The sequence below is a fragment of the Peromyscus californicus genome, unplaced genomic scaffold (genome assembly GCF_007827085.1).
Source record: "Peromyscus californicus insignis strain IS unplaced genomic scaffold, ASM782708v3 Scaffold_20__1_contigs__length_68692818, whole genome shotgun sequence".
NCBI lineage: Eukaryota > Metazoa > Chordata > Mammalia > Rodentia > Cricetidae > Peromyscus > Peromyscus californicus.
Window position 1 is genome coordinate 48,266,424 of NW_026294503.1, and position 23,542 is coordinate 48,289,965.

At 53.8% G+C, this 23,542-nt stretch overlaps 1 protein-coding gene across 1 annotated transcript; it reads right to left on the reverse strand.

Moving 5' to 3' along the window:
- Window positions 1-2,260: 2,260 nt before the first annotated feature.
- Window positions 2,261-21,746, reverse strand: Ttll12 (tubulin tyrosine ligase like 12). Its single transcript, XM_052748493.1, has 14 exons — window positions 21,543-21,746; window positions 18,165-18,334; window positions 15,468-15,666; window positions 14,445-14,604; window positions 14,223-14,356; window positions 11,792-11,868; window positions 9,294-9,410; window positions 8,942-9,136; window positions 8,509-8,620; window positions 6,879-7,030; window positions 6,460-6,541; window positions 5,101-5,169; window positions 4,368-4,506; window positions 2,261-3,600 (listed from the first exon to the last, which is right to left on the reverse strand). Exons 1-14 carry the CDS (start codon window positions 21,702-21,704, stop codon window positions 3,449-3,451), a joined length of 1,920 nt encoding a protein of 639 aa, XP_052604453.1. The 5' UTR covers window positions 21,705-21,746; the 3' UTR covers window positions 2,261-3,448.
- Window positions 21,747-23,542: the final 1,796 nt, after the last annotated feature.

The following is a 23,542-nucleotide window of genomic DNA, read 5'->3' on the forward strand; positions in this document are numbered from 1 at the left end:
CGTATCATAAACTCTGTACTTTGTGGGGCACCTGGTCTGTGGGACAGCAGAGGCTATGGCCATGCAGCATGGCTCTGCTGCTGAGGCTGGGCCTGTCTGGGCTGCATCACCCAGCTTTTCCAGCCTAGGGTGGCTCGCCAACACGCAACTTGCAGGAAGCGGGTGTTGAGTCCTAGCACCAGAGACGGGGCCATCTTGCTGGTCCAGGCCCGCCTACACCAGGAGCTGTCACCTACCCCTCCCTAGGGCTCCATTTGGGTGACCTATAACCACTTTAGGCAGCAGTTGGGAGACAGGACAAGGTGCCTTTCACACAGGCACTGTCTCAGCCCCCACCCTGCTTTCACATGCCTCATGGGTATATATGGTCCCCACAGGGCACCCATGCCGGACACTTTTAGGGACAATGCACCTGAGGCTTGGAGGGGCTTTCATTGTCACACATGCAGGCCACACAGCCCCAGCAGCGCTCCACAGCACGCTACCTGCAGGCCACAGAGCAATTCTGCTCAAATGGGGGTCATCTGCCACCTACACATGTGCTTCCCCAGTCTACCACTAGAGGCACCCGTCTATGCTGCCATTAGCAGTCATCACAGTAGCTTCTGCAGCCTTTAATGAGAAGGGCACGCTGCATCTGCTGGTTTAAATCACTCCCTGGTCTGTGCTCCTTCCTGCAGCAGGGGCCTCAAACCTTCACATTCATGTCCCCAGCCAACTGACGACAGAGGGGCTGGGTGGCCACCCGTCAGCAGGGAAGCCATGTTGACTCAGTTCTGAGAGGGTTGTCAGTTTGTGGTCAGCACCTGGCATCTCCCTGGAGCCTGAGCAAGGGCCAGAGTTCTGCCTCCTGCTTCCTTCTTGAGCAGCATTGCTGTGACCGCCTGGGCTCTCCGGCCAACTCCACGTGCCTAAGGTGGGCAAGTGCTGGTCTTTGGTGACCCCTTAAACAGAGAAAGCCATCAGGATGTGGATGTCTCTCCAACTGGCTGGTGGCCAAAGCTGAGGTTGCTGTGCCAACTGGAGCATGTGGGAAGAGAGCCTGACTGCTTTAGAAAATTTTTAAATTATATTGTATGGTGATATTTTATTTGTGCTGAAATGTGGTTTTATTTGTATGTTAATAAAGTTGCCTGGGAGTTGCCTGGGGGGTCAGAGCTAATAGCAAGCCATTTAGCAGAAGTCTGGCAGTGGTAGCATACGCCCTTAATCCGATCACATGGCAGACAGAGTCTGTGTGTTCAAGGACATAGCCAGCTTGGTGACACACGCCTTTAATCCAAGTACTAACCATAGAGACCTGGAGGTCTGTATAGACAGGCAGTGACAAAGAAGTCATGTGGTTGAGTTTAGAACCAATGAGAAGGCAGAACAGAAAGTCAATAAAAAATACAGACGCACAGGAAGTAGGTCTCTTTCTCAGGGGAAGGATGGCAGTGGCTGGTAAGCTAAAGGTTATTCACTAGTGCCCTGACCTCTCGGGCTTTTAACTCTTTATTTGGCTCTGTTTCTTATTTAATAAGACTGTTTAGAATTACAATCTACAATACTGTGTGTACATGCATGCCCACTCATATGTACTATGGTGGACACATGGAGGCCAGAGGACAACCTGTGAGAGTTGGTTCTCTCCACCATGTAGGACCTAGAGAGGCCTTCAGGCTTGGCAGCAGGTGCCTTTACCTGATGAGCCATCTTGCTGGTCCTCTATTGAGGGCCATCCCCGTGGGACCGCTGAACAAATGCCCTGGCATCTCAAGCATTTGTCCTGAAGGGCACAGATGACCCCTTGTTGGGTGGCTGCTCAGAAGCAGTGTGGTCTTGGCTCTGGGCTCAGTCTTGCTCCTGGGACAAACATGGTGCCACTCAGTAGGGCCTGTGTCCTTCATCAGCCCCCATACCCTCTTGACCACCCCATGAGTCGGGGCCTCTCATTCCCACCCCAGAACAAGTAGACAAGACAGAGAAATGTCACTTCCCAAGACCACCAGGTGGGCCAAGCCTTAGGCCCTATGAAGGCCAAAGCCCCCGAGGGTTGGAGTGTAGACAGCACAGGTCAGAGCTCTTCTCCAGCTTGGAACTAGGACTGTCACTGAGAAGTCGAAACGGGTGAGGGAGCTGGGAGGTCCACTGGCCTTGTCTTCTCTCATTTCTCAAAAGCACTCACGGTGGCATGGTGGGTTCTGCCCACACCAGTGGGGACACCGCTGTCATGCCAGCCCAGGCCTGTGCCTCCAGGGCCCCAAAGAGGAAGGACCAGTGAAAAGGAGACATATTTTATTGCAGTATAAAAGGTCAGGGAGGCCAGCAGCTCTCCAGAGATAAAACCACAGGTGTCGGTCCTGCCCCGGCAGTGGCTGGACCCAACATGGATCACCAGGCTCGCTAGCGGGTGGCCCACCTGCCCAGGATGGGCAGGAAGAACCATGTCCAGTTATGCTAAGAGGGTCACTTTTACCTTCAAAAGTGCGACAGCCGCTGCCACAGCGCTCCACCCTCCTGAGCGGCAGATCACCTTGGAGGCAGCTCCCACCCACTCTAACCAGACCCACTTACTAGTGGGCTGGACCCGGGTGCCCGCAGTTACAGAAACAATGGCGGCTGACATTCAGATTCCAGTAACAAAATGAGGAACTAGATTTTACATTTTCTTTCTGTAGGTTAAAAGAAACACACACACACACACACACACACACACACACACACACACACACACACACACATTTGGACTCTAGGCCTTGGCAAGAGGCAGCCTGGCTGACTTCCACAGGAAGTTCTCCCCAGAGCCATCCGAGCGGCCCTGGCATTTCCACTGTCACCCGTGTCTGGGGTCTGCCATGGAGCCTCACAACTCCAGAGCACCCTGACCACCTCAGCGGAACTCGGTGAGATGCCGGCATGCAGAGATCAGCTTCCCATAAGGGAAATACCAAGCCTGGCCTGGCTGGGAAGTCTGCTGGTGAAGGCTCTGGTGAAGGCGATGCCTAGGCATAAGGCTAGGTTGGCAAATGTTTTCCCCTGGCTGTTCTGGGGCCTGCGGGTACAATACAGGGTACTGATACCCTGTTTACAGCAGCCATGGGAAAGGAGGGCAGAGATTCTGGGAGAGAACTCCCTGGCCTTGCTGGATACGGGGTTCCCAAACACTTCCCTGCGGAACCCTGTTTCTGCGGAACACCTTTTTCTCTGTACGAAAACTCTGGGTGTACCCAGGCCTGCGGACATCACTTACTGTCCAGCTCTGCCACATGGTATGGACCTGATGTCCCACATAAGAAGCAGGAACATGGCTCAGAGGGTAGAGCCTAACTGAGGCCAAGGCTCTGGCTGGGGAGGGAAGGAGGGAAGAGGGAGGAAGGGGAGGAGGGAGAAGGCTGGGCCGGCAGAAGCAGCTCCATGAGCAGGGGCTGGAACCAGCTATGAGCACAGGCAGGAGGGCTTTGGGCACCTAGATGATGCGGGTCACGTGACAGCCGTCGGTCTCATCCAGAAACAAGGTGCTGAAGACATCGTTGAAGAACGTGGGGTGGTATCTGCAGGCTCGCTCACAGTCGGGGTTGAAGTTCACCTCCAGGATCTGGGGCTGCATCACCCGCTTTCCTGGTGGCGAAACCGAGAGGTAGGAAGACTGAAGGTAGCAAGGTCGGGGTACACTCTGTCTTGGGAAACTGTGGGACGGGGACTGAGATGCAGGGCACAGACTTAGGCCCCAATTCTCTGTGTGTGGGTACAGGGTGTGATTTGGAACATGGATTTCCTGGCTTGACACCTGTTCCCCAAGACTGGAGCTACTCCTAACCTCATTACCCTTAGGGCAATGAACACACATCGCTTCAAGCTTCGATGACCAGTTTGGTCGGAGAGCAGCATGCAGGGCTGGGAGCAGCTCCAGCTCTCCTGTCCTATGAGTTCTCACGGCCCCCAGTCAGCTACCTTCCCCCTGCTTTCTGATGCAGGTGTATTCCCTGTCTCAGTGGATCAGCCAGGATACCCATGCTGGACCACCTGGGAAATTTCTCTGTGAAAAGACAGCCACGGGCTGGAGAGATGGCTCAGCAGTTAAGAGCATTTGATGTTTTTGCAGAAGACCTGGATTCAGTTTCTAGAATCCACATGGTGGCTTACAATCATTCTTAACTCCAGTTCCAGGGATCCTGTGTCTTCTGACTAATCAGGATACCAGGCATGCACACAATACACACATACCACAAACACAGTACACGTACACACACACACACACACACACACACACACACACACACACACACACACACTCAAACACATAAAACATAACACAACAAAAGTCAGCTGCTGGCAGGGACAGGAGGACTGGTCAGGGGGTTTTGGTGTGGAGAGAGTCCCCTTACCACCTGGATGGCTATCCCACTTGAGCATGAGGTCAACAGCATATACGGCCCGGGATGAAGGGTAGTCGCAGAGGCCCATGGGGGGTGGCTTGGCACATGCCACTTGGAACAGCTCTGTGAAGGCCTTGAAGATCTCAGCCTGGGGACAAGGAATGCTCTATCACAGGGCGTACTCAAAGTCAGTTCCTGACTTTGGAACTAAGAAGGCCCACTGTCTTTGTCTGAGTCCTGTCATCCAGGTCATCTCAGGCCCAGGTCATCTCTCTTATATTCTTAATGTCTCTAGGCTTGGCAAGATGGCATGTCTGCCTGTCCCCACACTCCTGGAGTCCATTCTGCTTTGCATTAAGGAGCCCAGAACTTCATGAATTCTAGGCAAGCATTCATCTCCAAGCCATGCCCCAGTGCAGGAATCTACCTCCAGCAAATCTGCTGATTGCCTATCCTATGACTAGCCCCCCAACACTCCCTGTGGCCCCAAGGGCTTGGATTTCTGGGGCTGGTGGAGACTATTGCTCTTGGGCTACCTTAGGATGCCCCAAATTCCCTCGTTCCTGCTGAGAAACATTCTGAAGAGCCTCCTCGTGCACCATACACAGGCCCAGAGTGCAGGGAGGGAGGGAGGGATCTCAGTCCAGCCATCTCTCCCTGCCCCAGTGAGAAGATGACCCCTCTATCTGTGAGAGAAGGGAGTGGCTTCCACAGCCCCAGTCTGGCAGAGCCCAAGACTCACCTGGACACCACTCCATGGAAACTCTGGGTACTGCTTCTCGAACTGGGGGATGAACTCATCATAGTGCACCTGCAACACATGACAGCCAGTGACAGTGGCAGCGGCTGTCTCTAGACTGAAAACAGGCCATCAGTCACAGGACAGGGTTCAGTGCAGCTCTGGCCCGCAGGATACACGAGGACAGGAGACCAAGGTTAGTCTAGACAGGCAGAATAACCACTCCGAGCCTCAGTTTCCTCTTCTATGAGAAGGGTATCACTCCCTGCTCAGTCCACGGACTTTACAGGGCTGTTGTAAGGCTCAAGCGAGGAACAGAGGGTCAAAGGCCATCAGGCATGGCTGTCATACCCAGCTCAGCTCAGCCAACTGGCAGTAGAGCCCAGCCCTACTCTGCAGGGCCCCCGCTTCGGAAGCACCCTAGGACAAGATCTCTAGACCAAGACTTTACCCCAAACATCTCAGTAAAGTGGCTCAGATTTCTCCCAGAGGAGAAATCCCTGCTCAAAGGGCCTCAGGTGACACCATCACGAGGTAGAGGGAAAGAGCTCAGTGTCCTCAGGGCTGGCTTCCAACAATGCCAAGGGCCTTGATGCGCAGTCTGGGTCCTGGCTTTCAACCCAATCAAAGGTGAGAGGGACAAGAGGCAACAGGAGCACTCAGGGTCTGAGTCAGCACAGCCACTCTGCAGTGCCTTTCTCACAAACCCACTTAGAAGACGCTTGGGCAGGGCACAGAGAGGCAACTCCGAGAGCCATCTGTCGAGGGAACCAGGTGCCTCTGCACCCAGTACTCACATGCGAAGCTGAGGCAGGGGAACTGAGAGCTCAAGGCTAGCCTGGGCTGCATGAGACCATGTCTCAAAAAACACCAAAAAACAACTAACTGAAAATAAATACAAAAAGAACTAAGGTGTGCCTGCAAAGGAAAATCACACATTCCAGGAAGGGAGGGGAGTGAGGCATATGGTACGGGGTTCCCTGGTCTCCTGTCGGACAGGGTCAGGGGTTATGAGTTTACACTCCTTCGTCAGTCACCATGTCAGAGAGGACTCTGAGGTAACAAATCAGTCTACCGCTCCCTTCCTCCCCACACCCAGAGTTAGGACCTGGTGCCAGCACCCTACTGTCCCAGGTACATTGCTGGCCTGCAGATGGCACTGCCACCTCACAGTACCCGCTGTGTGGCTGTGAGCCCTATGGAGACCTCACTGCACTGACTCATCCTGGGATCAGGAAATCCTGCTCCTCCATCTTTAACACTGGGTACTCTTTAGCACTGTGGAAAAGACTTCCTGAGGACACAGGTCCTGACTACGACACACAGAACCTAGACTTGCTTTTGGGCCCCGCCAGGCCTTACCTGCTTCAGCACCACGTCTGGGTCATAGTTCATGACGGTGAAATGCTTCTCGTAGTCGTCTAGGTCATTGAGTGCGAAGGGCCTGCGGAAAAGTGGACAGACAAGCGTGGGCCCCCAAGCTCCATGGAGAGCAGCCACACACTGCTGGCTGGGGCTGGCACAGCCCCTCAGTCCAACGTGCTGTGGAGAGTCTCTGTGAGCCACAATTCGTCCTGATTCTGTGTTAATGGCCAGCTCACAGGAGTGTCATATTCATTATCGTAATGACGTCACTGAACACTCGGGAAGCTGTGGGCTGCATGATACAGAGGATGGAGTCCAGTGCAAGCTTTCAGGCGCCACCGTGAAGAAGGGGTTTCCTTGTCCAGCCCCTTCCCCGCCCCACCCCCAGCACCTTGGCCCCAGCCCGTCCCACTTACCTATTGGAGAAGCGTAGCCAGAACACGTCATACACGAACAAGCTCAGCGGCCTCACCGAGCGCAGCAGTACAACGTAGCGGATGTCAAACTTGACGTTCCCCACATCTTCTCGAAGGAACAGGACGGGGCTTTCAATGTACTTGGACACAACCTGGAGGACAGATGTGGACTTGCCAGTAGCTCCTACCTCACCTGAGCAGGACAGAGCACCTGGGGCCTCCTGCACCGAGCCCCATGACAGGGGGCATCTCCTTCACCTGGGTCCACAGGACTCTGCATGTCATCACGGCCAGCTGCTGCTGTCCCCTATTTCTGCATTTTCAAACTAGTTGAGGCATGTCAAGTTCTTTACGCTCACCCCTTTTATACTTTAAAAGATTTATTTATTTTTATGGGTAAGAGTGTTTATCTGCATGTATGTATGTGTACCACACGCATGCAGCATCCAGAGGCCAGAAGAGAGTGCTAGATGTCCTGAACTGGTGTTACAGACAGCTATGTGCCACTATGTGGGTTCTGGGGACAGATTCTGGGTCTTTTGAAAGAGCAGCAGGTGTTCTTAACCATTAATCCATCTCTCTAATTCCTACCTTTCTATTTAAAGAAAAAACCATCCCATCAAGTTTCAGCACTTGTGTGTGCATGCATGTGTGCATGCTAGAGCCCAACCTTGGCTACCATTCCTTGGGGGTTATCCATATCGATTTTTTTTAAAAGACAGGGTCTCTTACTGGCCTGGAGTGTGACAAGCAGGCTTGACTGACCGTGCTTGGCTCTTTTTGACACCCTTGCCCCCTTCATGGATTCTACGGACTGAACGTGGGTTCTCATGCTTGTGAAGCAAGCAATTTCTTTTCTTTTTTCTTTGAGACAGGGTTTCTGTGTGTAGCTTTGGTGCCTGTCCTGGATCTCGCTCTGTAGACCAGGCTGGTCTCGAACTCACAGAGCTCTGCTGGGATTAAAGGCTTGTGCCACCACCGCCTGGCTTTTTTAAAAATAATTTTTACTTCATGTGCATTTGTATTTTGCCTGCATGCATGTCTGTGTGAAGGTGTCCTATCTCCTTGCAACTGGGGTTACAGGCAGCTATGAGCTACCGTGTAGGTGCTGGGAAGTGAACCTGGGTCCTCTGGAAGAGCAGCCAGTGCTCTTAACCTCTGAGTCATCTCTCCAGCCCCTGCAAGCACTTTCTTTACCACTGAGCCATCTCCCTAGCCATGGTTTCCAGGTGTTAAAAGGAGGAACTCTCACCAGTAATTCAATTCACTCCACCTGCTGTCTCAAGTCCCCACAATGACTGACAGTCCCCCGAGTTCATTTCCTTCTAGCTTGTGCCACGAATGCATCCCACCACTGGAGCCATGGTCCAGGAAAGCCTTGTGTCTGAGGCAGCTCTCCCACACAGCCACTGGAGGGCCCTCCCTACAGGATCACTACCATAGACTCAGGGGCTCCATGGGTGATCAGCCCATGTGCTCCGTGGTGCTCGCTGATCCCCACAAGCTGAGTGACACTGAGTCACAACGGACTCTCCCAACCTCCGACCTAGCCAGAGGTCCTGAGGTCCTATTCTCTTTGGTGTCTCTGCCCGTGCTTGGAGCACCTGGGTGAGGGGAGCTATAAGCCCACCTTGGGGGTGCTTTCTCGGTGCCGAATGATGCTGTGGAGGTTGTTGGTGACGTGTGTGTCCAGGCTGCGGGCCAGGTTCCAGGGCTTACAGATCCAGTGGTTGTCTTCACCCCTGGGGAAGACATAGTTGAGCCATACCCGCCTTTTAGACAATGTGTCCCAAGGATCTGGAGGCAGACTGGCTAGCTAATGTCTGTTAGAAACCCAGTGCCACAAAGGCACTGGGGCAATCAGGAGGAGTTTGCTGGAAGCTAAGAAATGGTATAGGGTAGAAGCTGCATTCCCCACCCCTACCCACACAGAGGCAACCAGAGAGCCAGTAGGTGCCCAGTTAAGGAGCAGGCTGGGCACGGGATAAGGATGGTGCAGAGCTGCAGCACTGTAACAGAAGCGTTCAGGAGTGTCCACCCTGCCTTGAGTCTAGGGGACTTACTGTCTCTCCCGGTGCTGGAAATAGCTGATGAACTGGGGCAGCTCAGTGCGCAGGTTGAAGGTTCGGGGCAGCCAGAGAGGACCTTCAGGACCCCCGGCCCGGCGAGCGATGGAGGCCAGGCAGTCCTTTACGGTCAGCAGGTTCTCGCAGGGGAACTGGTTGAGTAGCACCTGTGGCCTCTCCTGACTGAGTGTCCTGTGGATGGAGGTGGGTATGGCCAACTCAGAGGTCAGCTTAGCATCCCCAAGAGGGGTGTGGGGACTTTAGAGGGAAGCTTGAGGTCCTGGGGACAGCGGCAGGCAGTCAGAGGCACTGGGTATGAGGCCCTGCGGGCCACAAGGTACCCACCCACCTGTAGTCCTTGAAGTGTGAGAAGTGGTAGAGGATGTCGGCGTCAGCCTCGCTTTCAGTAAAGGTGAAACGTGGGTGGGTGAGGTGGCAGAGCACCTGCTGCATGTCGGAGTGGACCCTGTGGAGAGACCTGAGTGAGCAGCGGCCCAACGGTGGACAGGAGCTCCTGCTCACCCTGGCTCTGTGGCAGCAAGTCCCAGGGAATTCCTGGCGTTGGCAGCCTGGGCTAGACCCATTTCTTCTGCCCGGCTGTAGACAGATACTTACACCCCCAGGTTCTCCACAGAAGATGAGAGCACAGAGCTTGCCTCCCATCAGGATAACAGGATGGCTTAGGTGTTCCGTGGATGCTGGTTTGTTAGGAAAACAGGTTGGGTATGAGGCAGGCCAGCATGGGGGAGCTTAGCATCCTGGGGCCCCGCTTGGCTTGGGCTACACTCCCCACCAGCAAATTTCTCCTCCCCATAATGACACCAAACTTGCAGTTTCTATTCAAAAATACATCCTGGGAGAAGGGTCAGTCTGGCCTGAACAGGCTTAGGGTACATGGGCAATAAGCCGAAACTGTCCTCAACTTTTAGGGAGACTCTTATTTACTGCTGTATGCCCATGAGTAATTAGCAACATGTAAATCAAGGTTGGATGCATTATAGGAATAAACATGCACAGTGAGTAAAGAGTAATCTAAGCCTCTCAGTCAAAATGGAGAAGCCGGGCGGCGGTGGTGCACACCTTTAATTCCAGCACTCAGAGGCAAAGGTGGGTGCATCTCTAAGTTCAAGGCCAGCCTGGTCTACAGAGTGAGTTCCAGGACAGCCAGGGCTACACAGAGAAATCCTGTCTTGAAACCAAAAAAAAACAAACAAAACAAAAAAGGAGAACCACCCAAAGTTATACCCCCAGAAACTAACCTCTTGAACCCCACACAAGGAAACCCCAAACAGTAACTGGGACCCTTGAGCGCCTTCAGTCTGTGGCCCACTCTCCCAGTCTCGACAGTGTGTTCCTTTCTAAGCTCTACTATCACTGTGTTGGAAATAAAAGTTTCCTTGCTACTCTATAATCTGTGTAATTTCTTTCTTACATTTATTTATCTGGGCATGTCTGTGCGTGTGGAGAGGTCAGAAGACCACCTGTGGCAGGGAGGTGGTTCTCAGGAATTGAATTTAGGTCACCAGGCCTGGCGGCAGGTGCCTTTACTGGCCAACCCATCTTGCTGGCCCTTTTACTTCATCCTTGAATAAGAGACTAAAAACCTGGAAACACCTCAGTTGCTGCCATTAGGGAGACACTACTAACCTCCCAATCCCCCTTGATCTCAGCCCACGAAGGGAGAGCTAGAGTCCCCAGAGGGCTCTCCTGAATCTGCAGGCCTCCAGTGGGTGTATTGTCAAGACAAGTGTCCTGGAACAGGTCTTATGTCATGATTCAAATCCAGCACAGAAGTGAGGACAGGGCCTGGAGGTGGCTGTATTTCCGAAGGAACAGAGTGTGAAGGCAAAGAGGACACAGGACATAAGGGAGAGGCAGGCGGCAGCTGGAGGATGCTCAGTGGGAGGGCTCAAAGTGAGGCGCGGGCCTGCTGGGAAGGGCTGGCATCAGGCAGGTAACCCGTCTTGAGTCAGGAGTGCGAGTGTGAACCATGGCTGCAAGCAGGACTCTGACTGGGTTCCCATCTAGTCCACTGCAGAGGGGATAGAGTATGGTGGGAATAGGGTTCACAGCCAGATCTGTGTCTCAGGATACCTTCTTTGCTTAGGCTAGGGCTCTCTCTGGCTTCAGGCAAGAGGGGGAGGACCCAGAAGAGGGAGGCCATCCCTAGGATGTGGCAGAACTTGAGAGAGTGGAGCACACGGCCCTATTCTAGCTGAACCAAGCTTAAGCAGTCATGGATATGGCATCTAGAGGCCTGGAGAGAGGGCTCCTAGGAAGGCAGAGGCCCTGCTCAGCACTAGGTGGGTGCGGCTCTGTACCCAGGCCCTGTGGCAATCTTTTCCCGTCACTGCCCATACCCTCAGACTCCTTGGACAGGATCTCCTGGAAATACGAGTGCCTTTTTCCTTTTTTTTTATTTTTGGTGGTTTTTTGGAGACAGGGTTTCTCTGTGTAGTCCCGGCCATCCTAGAACTCACTCTGTAGACCAGGCTTTCCTTGAACTCACAGAGATCTGCCAAGTGCTGGAATGAAAGGGTTGTAGCCCAGGATGGCTAAGAACTTGTGGTAATCCTCCTGTCTCTGTCTCTCATGTAGAGATTATGGGAATGTGCCACTGGGCCCAGCTGTTTCTAATTTTCCAGGGCAAGTTCAACAGCTGCCTCCTCCAGGAAGCCCCGCCCACCCTCTTGCTTTCCTCTGTGGTTCCGAGAACCTTGGACCTGGTACCATCGCCAACATTCCTGGATTCCAAGGCCTGTCTGGGCCACTGACTTGCTCTGGGACCTGGGAATGGCAGTGATTGACGTTAAGTCTTGGTGAGAGCAGAGAAGAAGGGCTATGTACCTGAAGATGTGGCCCTGGGGACGTGCCACTGGGCTAATGGCGAGGGGCAGTTTCTCCTTGTTTTCCTCCAGGATGGCCTAAAATCAGAGGTAGAAACAGACCTCAGTGAAGGGAGCAAATGACCTCGAGCTTCCCCAATCCCACAGGTCAGGCCACACCCTTCTTCACATCCTTAACTCTCAGTGGCCGCTCAGGGCTACCTGACCTGAGGCTCTGGACTCAGGCCTCCCAGGTCCCCAAGAGTCCAGGCTGGGCAAAGAACACACACATTGTTCTCAGTCTCCATGCTGCGTTCCAGATGCGGGTGGCAAGAGGTGCTGGAACTGTGCAGGGAGGGGCCGCCCGGTCTGAGAGGAGCCCCCAGGGCTGTTCCCGGACGAGGCTGGCTAACAATTTAAAACACACCCAGACTCTGACACTCCCTTGAAAGGCAGAGCCCAGTGCATCCCAGGACCCAAGGAGCTACTTGGAACGAGCAGCAGGGACGAGGTGAAGTACTGCTTCTGAGCCCAGACCACAGGCTCCTCAGCTCTCTCCTTGCTCCTGGATCACTCGCTCGAAGAGAAGTCAGCCACTGTGCCTCTGGGACACTCAGGAGCCCACAGAGAGGCACCTGGGTGGAGAGACCGACACCTGCGACAGCCAGCTTGACTCATCAGGCCCGAGTCCTCCTACATACAAACGTCTCAGCTGCAGGAAAGCTCAGACCCTTCAGCTTTGGGGGACAGTCTGTGTGCCCAGAAAACCCTGAACCAAAAGCACTTGTGAGCACTGTCTCCAGTTCCTGCCCCCCAGAAACTGTGGGAGGCAATAAGTATCTGCTGTCCTAAGCTGCTGGAGTTCTTTGTCACCAGCACAGGCCACCCCAGGGCCAGATCGAAGCCTGGACCCCTGGTCCTATGCAACAAGGTTTCAGGTGAGGAGTGTCTGGCCTCCTGGCTCTCTTCTCCTGCCTGCAGCAGCTTCCCAAAGCGGCTGCCAATTCTTCATGGTCCATGATAGACAGTTGGAGGCCAGTGGGACCTTCCCTAGCCGTCCTCAAACCTCACTTAGAGCACCCAATTCCATGTTCACCAAACCCTGACTGGACACGAGCACTCAGGAGGCTAGGCGCCCAACTCTGAACCCCCAGCACCCTTCTGTCTGCTGGATTCAGCAAGGTGCCATAAGACCATGGCTGTGGTCTGCCTCTGCCAGTCAGCAACTCACATAGCTTCCATTACAACCTGAGTTAATGTGCTTAATCCTTCTACAACCTTCGGAGGCACTCAGTGGTATCAGATGTCTGCATGCCAGAATAGATTCCAATCTAGTAGAGCAAGGTTTTTGGCCTCTACTGAGTCCCTGTGGTTCCTTGGCCTTGGACTCTAACGCTCCACACCCCATTGTGTTTACCATCAACAGAACGGTGAACACTAGGCACAGGCTCCTGTGTGTACAGATTTGGGGACAAGGGAGAAGATTCTTGCATCCCCCTTACAGATTTTTTTAAATTTTATTTTATGTGCATTCAGTGTTTACCTGCACATACATTTGTGCATCACGTGCGTGCAGTGCCCATAGAGGTCAGAAGAGGGTGCTGGAATCCACGGAACTTGAAGCTACCTGACCTGGGTGCTAGGCACCGAACTGTCCTCTGCAGTAGCGGCCAGTGCTTTTTACCACTGAGCCATCTGTCCAGCCGCTAGGGGCTGTGGTACTGACTGCTATTGGGCCTCTCAGCAGAGCCAGGCATTTCCGAGTGAATCCACAGGGTCCTGACCTGCAGGCTGTCCAGTAACAGCAAGGACCCCTTGAGGGTCTGCTGTGTTGTGAAATGTACTACAGTGCAGTTGGCCCTCTGAACCGATGGGCTCCATTACTTCAGATTCAACCAACAGGAGGTCAAAAATATTTTTTGGGGAAAAAGGCCTCTGTTGAGAATGTGTGCAGACGTCTTTCTGTGCCGTCATTCCCAAACCACACGACTGTCTCCCGAGAACTACAAACAATCCAGAGAAGACAAGGGACACTGGAGGCAGGGCTGGCTGTGACAAACCGGAGTCCCCACAGATTTTAGTATCTGTGTGGTCCTGCAACCCATCCCCATGGACACCAAGGAACAACTAGTGTCTTCCTGTACACTGTGGGAGAGCACCATGAGAAGAGGAGGGGCAGAGTAGCGTGTACAGCCCCACCTAGCTGCCTAGGCCACCCTTTCCCAAACCCAGGCGACCTGGGATCTAGATCAGGGCAGATGACAAACTGTGACTCAGGCAGCTGGCGAACATTAAGCCCCGTATCTCTCAGGTGTTCACCAAATGATTCCCTCATCCCACAGTCGCTGGTTCGGAGCCTGGAATCCAGCTAACATTAACATTTGGTGAACGGACAGAGAACATTCCAGAAACCACTAAACACTAGGCCCAGGGTTGCAGGCGCAGGGCCACACCTGATAGTACTTGGCAGGAGGCTCAGGCGTGGAGGAGCTGAGGTCCAGCATGTCGGCAGGGGCCCAGGGCAGCAGCATGCATTTCCGGATCAGAGGGTCTGCCTCTCCGTAGGCAAAGTCCCGGGTCACCTCCTCTGCGCCAAGACACGCATGCCCATCAGTGGGGGTGGCAGGAGGCCCGCCCAAGGTCCATCCTCTGGGGTGTGCGGGCACCTGACTTACCGCCTGTGTCTAGGTCCCTCAGGGGCCACAGCAGTGTGTAGGCCACCTGCTGAGGCATGTAGAAGAAAGGAGCAGTGGCGAAGCTCGGCACGTCTGCATGCTGGATCCTGGAGCCAAACTCATCCATGATGTACCACACGGGCACTTTCTCTTCGGCTGTCTGTGGGCAGGATACAACAATCCTCGGCCACACGTCCACCCACCTGTCTCCCCGACCTGTGTACCCAACATCAACCACTGTTCATCTCTGCTTACTTCTGAGCTCGGAGGTCCCCCCAATCCCATTAACTGACCCAGGCCTATGGAAATAAGGCACTAGGTTCAGTAATGGCAGGGATGAGTCCCATGTGCTATGCTGGGCTAGGGAGGGTCAAGGAGCTAGACCTTAATAAACAAACATGGTTTTCCCTAAGCTGAGAGTGGGGAGGGGCTTGAGCCAGGAGGATGAGCCTGGAAGGGTGGCAGGGTGTCGAGAGCCATGGAGGGTAGCATGTTTGGAAAGGGCAGCTGAGTCACTGGAGCTCAGTTTTACAGGTCTGAGAGAGAGAGGCCTGTGTCCATTAAGTGCAAAGGCAGAATAGGTACCTTGGTCCCCAGTCTTGGTTGGTCCCAGGTACCAAGATAAGGTCTTGTATGTAGCCCTGGCCGAGCTAAAATTAGCTAGACCACTGGGTGGTGGTGGCATACATCTTTAATCCCAGCACTCAGGAGGCAGAGGCAGGTGCATCTCTGTGAGTTCGAGGCCAGTCTGGTCTACAGAGTGAGATCCAGGACAGGCTCCAAAGCTACACAGAGAAACCCTGTCTTGAAAAACCAAAAAAAAAAAAAAAAAAAAAAAAAAAGCTAGACCAAGCTAGCCTTGAATTCAGAGATCCATCTGCGTCTTCCTCCCAAGTACTGGGAGTAAAGGGGTGTACCTCCACGCCTGGCTGTCACCCGATTGTTTCGCTTTGCTTTATTATTGGTAACATAGTTCTGGTAACGGCACAGGGATCAGTCCTGGGAGAAAGGGACTTTACTCACCCCGTGGGCCAGCTGATAGGTCTGGTTGAACTTCCACATCTCCTCCAGCACCAGGGCCACAACTTCTGGGCTGGGCACCTCACCATGGAACTCGATGCCCATCAGGTTAGCCATACGGTGCAAGAGTCCAGGTACCTGCTGCAGCTGTTTACGAGCATGCTCCACACGACATGTCCAGGCATGGTCGATGAGGAAGATGCTGCAGGTATAAGCCACACACGAACCTCTAAGCCAGTGGCTCTCAGCCTTCCTAAGGCTGCGACCCTTTATACAGTTCTTCACGTTGTGAGGACCCTCCCCAACTATAAAATTATTTTCATTGCTGCTTCATAACTGTACTCTGAATTGTAACGCAAATTTCTGTGTTTTCCAATGGTCTTAGGTGACCCCTCTGAAAGGGTCATTCGACCCCCAAAGGGGTTGTGACCCACAGGCTGAGAATCACTTCACTAAGCAGGACAGGAAGGAAAAGGGAGAAGGGAGCAGAAGGCAGAGCAGGCCCAGGCTCTGGTGCTCAGCCCTTCTGAGACTTGCTTGCCACAGTCCAGTGCCTCGGCCCAATGCCCACTGCTCTGCCAACCACTCAGCGTGGTTCTGAGAAGCAAGACCTCCTTCTCTAAACTCTGAAGGAGGACAGCGGGAGGTCCCCGTTTCCAACCCCAGATGGACATGAGCATCATCACATGGAACAAATGTGGTCATGCTCACTGCAACCACTCAGGTAAATGTCAGAGTCTGGTTGCAGGCAAAGGGTGAAGGTTCATGCCGCCACCGCCCTGCTCCCTGCAGATCTAGCAGTGACAGGCACTCAACACAAAGCAAAGGCTCTACACACTGGGAACAGCAGCAGGCAAGTGGAAGGGCTGCAGCCCTGCACACGTGCATGCATGCATGCGCATGTACCCCAGGACCTAAGGGCACCAAGAACTTCCTATGGGAGAGGCCTGTCTTTCTTTTTCCTCGATACAGGGTTTCTCCGTGTAGTTCTGGCTGTCCTGGAACTTTTCTGTAGACCCAGCTGGCCTCAAACTCACAGACATCCACCTGCCTCTGCCTCCCAAGTGCTGTGACCACCATCACCACCGCCGCCCCCCCAACCAGGCCTGTCTTTCTAACCCTGGCCCCAGCAAGCTTTGCTGGTTTAGGGGAATCCACACATACAGGTGCCCAATGAACAAGGCAGCCCCTCGCTGGCCCCCTCCCCTGAGCACACAGTCCCTACAAAATGAAAGGAACAGTAATGTTGCAGGTCATGTTCGAGACCGAGTTCAGGAATACATTACCATGGCGTTAGTCTCCCAGTCTGTCTGCATATCCTCCAAGGCTGGTTTATTCCTGAACAATGCAGTGTGCGGTACAGAGCCATGCCTCAGAGGTGTGCACTTGGGGGTGACCATGAAGTGTGACGATAGTCATACCCAGGTAGGTACGGGGTACAGAGGACAGAGAACTTCTGGGGCCTGGCAAATACGGACTACTCGGAGGGATGAAGTCCTCAGAGCAGAGGAGACCGAAACAGACACTTGTGTTCTCTGAAGGCCAGAGCTGTCAACTTGACAGAAACCAGAGTCACCTGGGAGATGGGCCTCTGGGGACGCCTGTGAGGCTGTCTTCATTAGGTTAATTGACATGGAAATACACATCTTAATTGTGAGAGGGACCACTCCCTGGGCAGGGGATCCTGGACTTCATAAAATGGAGAAAGACAGCTGAGTACCAACAATGCATTCACTGTCCTGTTTCTAGATGATAGATAGAACATGAAAGACCCCCACCTCCATGCACACCCCGCCCCCTCCTCATGACGGACTGTATCTCACATTGTGAAGCAGAATAGACCCTTTCTCCCTCAGCTGACCTGGTTGGTGTGTTTTATCACGGCAACAGGAAAAGTTACTAAGACAGGTTCCAAATTGGTTTGTGGTGATGGTGGTCCATCCCCAGCCCCTTCACGGCGGTGCTGAGGTGTGGGACAGCACTGGGCTGCGTGAGGCTTGAGTTCCTGGGCAGTGCTGGACCTAAAGTCACTTGCGCATAGATGTGAGTGCCAGGTGTGGGGGGGTGCTACTCTGCCATCAGTGGAGTGGGCCCTACAGCTCACTTGGGGGCTGGTGAAGGAGAAGACAAAAGTTTGGTACAAGACACCAGATGCCAAGGGAACTCAGGAAGTTCCTTCCTTAAGGTTCTGACAAAGCTTCTGGCAGAGGGGTCCACAGGCCCACCCCGGGATCCCTGGGATATGGGAAATCCTGAGTCTAGATTTGGCTCTGGGCAACACCAGGCTTGGTCTAGGGCTTCCTGCTTTCTGGGAACGTTCCCAGGATTGAGACAGCAAGCTTCGGGGAGAGGGGACAAGGGCCCTCAGCAAAGCCAGGCTCAGTTAGGTTTAGCTGGGTTCAGCAGCCACATCCTTAACTAACTGGACAACCTCATGCAAGTCCTCTCCCTGGGTTTGCCTGCCCTTAGCAAAACCAAGAGCTAGAGCACCTTGTGGTGAGGTTACAAGGGTGTGCTTTCCAGGGTATCAAGCACGATTCCTGGTGGACTGTCAACAGCACAGGTTCAGACACGACCCCCAAAGCCCACGGGAACGCCACTGGCCACACACGCCACAGGGAAAAAGAGTCTAGGTGGAATCTCTCTAAAACGAAGTCTGAAACTTAAAAAAAAATGCCAGCGCCCAGACTCGGGTCCTACCTGTTGGGATCATCAGCCCGGACTCCATTTTCACTGGTCACGATGACCTTGTAGCACAGCTCGCTCCCAGGGTTGGGCTGCTTCCTCTGAGCCTCCCTGGCAGCCTCGTCCTCAGCCTCTCCCACCTCCTCCACTTGCATTATCCCAAACATGTCCCCAGCATCGAAAACCTAGGGCCAGAGAAGACAATGAATCAGGGGTGTGGGTAGGAGACCCCACCCCTGACCCCTTCACCTCCAAGGAGCAAGCCCTATTTACCATACATCCTCTTAGCAGAATCTAACAGAAGAACTGGGACCTCCCAGGGAAGTCATCTCTGCCACACTCCTGTGCTACCATCCACACAGGTCAGGGCACTTTGGAAAACGTACAAAGTATCCATAGCAGAATTTTCTCAGTGTACACCCCTTGCTTTACAGGGGGAATAAGGCCCCAAAGCAGAGGGTGGCGCTGGAGTGCTGGAGGCAGATGGGACTTCGCTTTCACAAGAGCTATTCTGATACCAGGACAGCCGAGACAGCCCACAGGCACCTCCCCATACTAGCGCAGCAGGAAGCGTGGCCTGAGGGTGCTGTGGGTAACTCTCAGGGCAGAGAGGGGACTGGAAGGTGTGGGCTTGGATTTCCCAGGCCAAGAAGAATTGGGAGTCAAGGACAGCTGGAGAAGCAACAAGCCGGCCTCTTCTCCCACGCTCCCTCCCAGTTCCCACCTCAGGCCTGTCGTAAGCCAGCAAGTGGGGGTGGGGGTTGGGGTTGGACCTTTGGAATCTGAGGCCTACTTGGGAGGTTTGAACCTTGGCTTTGCCACATATTATGTGATCTCGGAAAAGTTAACTCAACCCCTCTGTGACTCAATTTCCCCATCTGTACGGTGGGAAGGTCTGGGTTTGTTGGGATGTTTTAATTACGAATAAAGCAAGGCACAGAATGGGGCCTGGGCTATGGCAAAGGCTCTTACAAGTCGGGCTCCACGATTACACTTGAGACTCAGTTTCCCCACTCAGTAGGACACCTGCCGAGAATCAGATGAAATGGGACTTAACAGGCGAGTTCTTCCCTCAAACCTCCATCACTCTGGGTACGACATACTCAGGCACAGACAAGCTTTGTAAGGCCAGAAGACAAGGGCTGGGGCCATGAGGGCTGGTCTCTTTCAATTCATCGGGAGCTGGGAACCTATGGGAGGAAGCACTGGGAAAAGATTCAGGCCTGCAGTTCTAGGGTGCTGAGGGAAGTAACCACAGGCTAGGAAGAGAAAGAAAGGAATGGGGTTGGGGGTGGGGTGGAGCATGGGGTAAAGGCGATGCTGACCAAGCTTGATGATCTGAGTTTGGTCACAGATTTCTCAAGGTGGAACCAACTTCTGAAAGTTGTCCTCTGACCTCCACGTCTGCATGTGAGTGTGCCTGTGCGCACGTGTGTACGAGCGCGCGCGCGCACACACACACACACACACACACACTAAATTAATGCACATAAAAGTGTGTGTGTGGGGGGGAGCAGGGAGGTTACCATACTCCAGAGTGGAGTCTGGCAGGCCAACAGGAAGATAAGGGAAGCTCTTAGGTGGAGAAGAAGAGCCGAGTCTCAACTAATCCTCTTTTGATCCCTGAAGCAGCCCTGGGTTGGGGGGAGGCGCGCCCTCATTTAAGACTGGGGGGCTGGAACCCACAACTCAGGGACCATCGGTCCTCCAACCCCCAGCCTTTCACCCCAGACCTTCTAACCTGAAGCCTGGCCTGGCTTTTCCTCTGCTGGGGTATAGGGGGACCAATGCTGCCCTGTTTCGCTGTAACCCCTTGGGAGGCAACAGCAGGAGATGTTCCTCCAAGGGGGAGGGAGGGTGTTTTTAAAAACACCTCCTATCTTTTCTGTGGAATTGATCAAGGTAAGGAACCAGGGCTGAATGCCTGGTGGGGGAGGGTGGCTTTCTGCAGGCAGGTACACAGTCCTGCTGAGCACTCCCTCTGGGCCTGGTGGCTGGTCTCACTGTGGTGACTCAGCTTTGTCTGGAATGGCTCAGTAGGGCCTGGGGGGAAAACGATGGCTGTCCCTGACTAGGCCACAGCAGCCTGAGTGAGAAGGGACAGGACACATGCTGGAGCTCATTTCCCCCCAGGGAGCCAGGTGCTTGGGTGCCTCCACCCCTGCTTTCCAAATGAGACATGGTTTAGGTGGGGAGTCACCTGTCCAGGTGAGAGTGCCCCGGAAGGCTGGCTGAGTTGGACCCCAGGGCATTCCAAAAAAAAACCGGTCCTTTCAGGCAGCATCATGGGCACCTTTTTATCCTCACTAACAGATGGGGGTCCGGGTTCTACCTCAGCATTGGCCTGGGATTAAGGCAAGTCTGCAGAAAGTGGCCGAACAAGGGAGGGCCCACCACATGAGCAGAGGGCCCACCACATGAGCAGAGGGAACCCAGTTCTGTGAAGTACCATTCTGGAAGGGGGTGCCTCTGACAATGAGCCTCAATCTATGATGTGGTAGTGCCTGAACACCACACTCAAAGTGGAAAACACATTTAATACCCCTGCTGTGGGGGCTGACTGGGAGCTGTAACCTCAGGACACTGCCCCGGACCATTTACACGGTATCACGCTAGCCTATTGAATGCGCCTCTGCATGTCCCTTCCCAACCCACAGGGCTAGGGATGGAGCGCTCTCCCCAAGACTAACTAGGTAAGCACTCTATACAGTGAGCTGCACCACAGCCCTACGTACAGACTTTAAGCAGGAGATATCTGGCTCATATATAGTGTGGAACGGGATCAAAGTCGGCCCCATAGTTAAGGCTCAGGGGACGCCTAGTTCTTGGCCTCTCCTGGTCGGTCACCTGCAGCCTTAGTGGGTCTCTGTTGGGAGGCGGTGTCCTGAAGTTAAGCCAAGCTCTAGCTTCCGAAAAGGCCCTCTGCTCAGCCCAGCAGCTGCTCTGTCTTTAACATTCAATCCCACGGCCCAGTTTTCAGGCCTCAGAGGCCGCACACCCCTAGCTCAGGTGAAAGATGGAGCCATCCCTCAAGGATGGGGAACACCTTCCACCCTCTCTTAGCGTCTTCTCCATCTCCTCGGGCTTCCATTCTCCCTAGTCTACAAAGGGTGTGACCGGCGACTCATGCCGTGGGAAGCAACTCTGGTTCTTTACCCCGCGGTAGAGGTGCTGGGATGCCGAGCCAAGCGCATGTCATCTGCAGGTCCCAGCTCATCCTTGGCAGGGGCCCAGGTCCTGCAGGATGGCGGCACAGGCGCAGCTCTCGGCCGGTCCCCTATGACTCCCAGATACATCCCCCTCCTGAGCCTGTAAGTGGCTCCCCTTTGGAGCCGCTGGGCTGCGCTCCCCACTCGTCCGCATAGCCCGCTCGCAGCTCGCGCCGCCCCGTACCTCGTTCTCCAGCTTGTGCAGGAGGCGGCCCCACAGGCGCTCGGGGACGCCCGAGGCGCGCAGCGCGGGGCCGTGCAGCGACACGAACTCGTCCAGCATTCGCTCGCTCAGCCTCTCGGCGCGGCCTCGGCTGCCGCGCTGCTGCCCCGGCTCGCCCTCCATGGTGCTCGGCTGCGCACGGCACCGCCCACCGCCGGATTTAAGCCTACGGTGCGCACGCGCCTGCGTCCCGGGCTGGGAGGTCCCGAGTGTGCGCACGCGCGCTGGAGGTGTGTCTTCCCTCCATTCATCCCGGGACCGCCGCGGGGGATGCTGGGAGTGCTGCTTAGAGCGCCCCACGTGGTCAGAACCGGAAGAGTTTGTCCTCGAGGGGCAGGTGAGGCTGGGATTCGGGGAGGAGGTCAGACGGTCCTCCTCGTACTGGTTACAATTTTGTTTTGCTCGAGGTTTTTTTTTGTCGTTGTTTTTAATTTTAGTTAAAAAATTATTTAATTTTTTTTTTATGTATATAAGTGCTTCCTTGCATGCATGTATGTGCACATCTCGTGGAGGCCAGAAAAGGGTGTCAGGTCCCTTGGAACTGGAATTACACATGGAGTGCCGGGTCTTCTGCAAGAGCAGTTAACTACCAAGCCATTTTTCCAGCTTTGTTTTATTTTTATTTTGGGGTGTGTGTGCGTGCGTGTGTGTGTGTGTGTGTGTGTGTGTGTGTGTGTGAGAGAGAGAGAGAGAGAGAGAGAGAGAGACCTTGTGGAGATCAAAGAACAAACCATTCTGGAGTCTGTTCTCTTTCCACTTTTATGTGGGTCCCAGGGGTCAACCTCAAGTCATCAAGATTGCGTGGAAAGTGCTTTTACCACTGAGCCATCTCCCGGGTCTTGGTTATCATCACCATCATCATCACCATTTTGCCACAGGGTCTCATGCAGCCCAGAATGATCAACAAACTCACTTTGTCCTGGAGGCTTGCCTTGAACCTTGATCTCCCTGCCTCCACCTCCCAAGCATTGGGAGACACCATGTAGGGATCCTTAGCCATATCTTGAAGGCTTACAGACCTTTCCAGGGGTAGGGGGAATCTTCTCTCTCTTTTGGAATTCAGCTTCCCTGAATTCAGAGGCTGCAGTATCTTGGTATGATAACTGGGTGTGCCATCAAAAGAGTTATTCACAAGTGCAATTAAGGGGCCACCACACCCCACTCAGCTCCCCAGTTCTGAGGGAAGTGGAGACAGGAGATCACCGGGGCTTTCTGGCCTCTAGTCTAGCCGAGAAAATGGGAGCTCTATGTCTGGAGAAAGACTTCCTCAAGGAGTAAGCAGACAATGGCAGTTGAGGAAACTCAGTGCCTTCTTCCAGCCTCTGTGTGCACACACACCATCTGTGGACATAGACTCATATTCACATCCCCCAACAACAACCAATCAAAAACATCAACCAACCAACTTATACCCCCAACAACCAATCAACCAGTTGACTCCATGGAGAGGAAGAACAAGAAAAGGTGACTGACCCCCTTGCTGGCTGGAGGGGTAAGACCGAGCTCTGGAACGGTAAACTTTGTTCTGTCCTCCCACCCAATATAATTTGCTGGATGGAGATAAGATTCAAGGTAGCGCTGAGCGGTGGTGGCACACACCTTTAATCCCAGCACTCGGAGGCAGAGGCAGGAGGATCTCTGTGAGTTCGAGGCCAGCCTGGGCTACCAAGTGAGTTCCAGGAAAGGCGCAAAGCTACACAGAGAAACCCTGGCTCGAAAAACCAAAAAAAAAAAAAAGATTCAAGGTAGCTCTAAATCTTTTCAGTAGATTTATTTGATGTGTATGAGTGTTTTTTTTTTTTTTTTTTAGGTTTTTCGAGACAGGGTTTTCTCTGTGTAGCTTTGCGCCGTTCCTGGATCTCGCTCTGTAGACCTGGCTGGCCTCGAACTCACAGCGATCCGCCTGGCTCTGCCTCCCGAGTGCTGGGATTAAAGGCGTGCGCCACCACCGCCCGGCGATG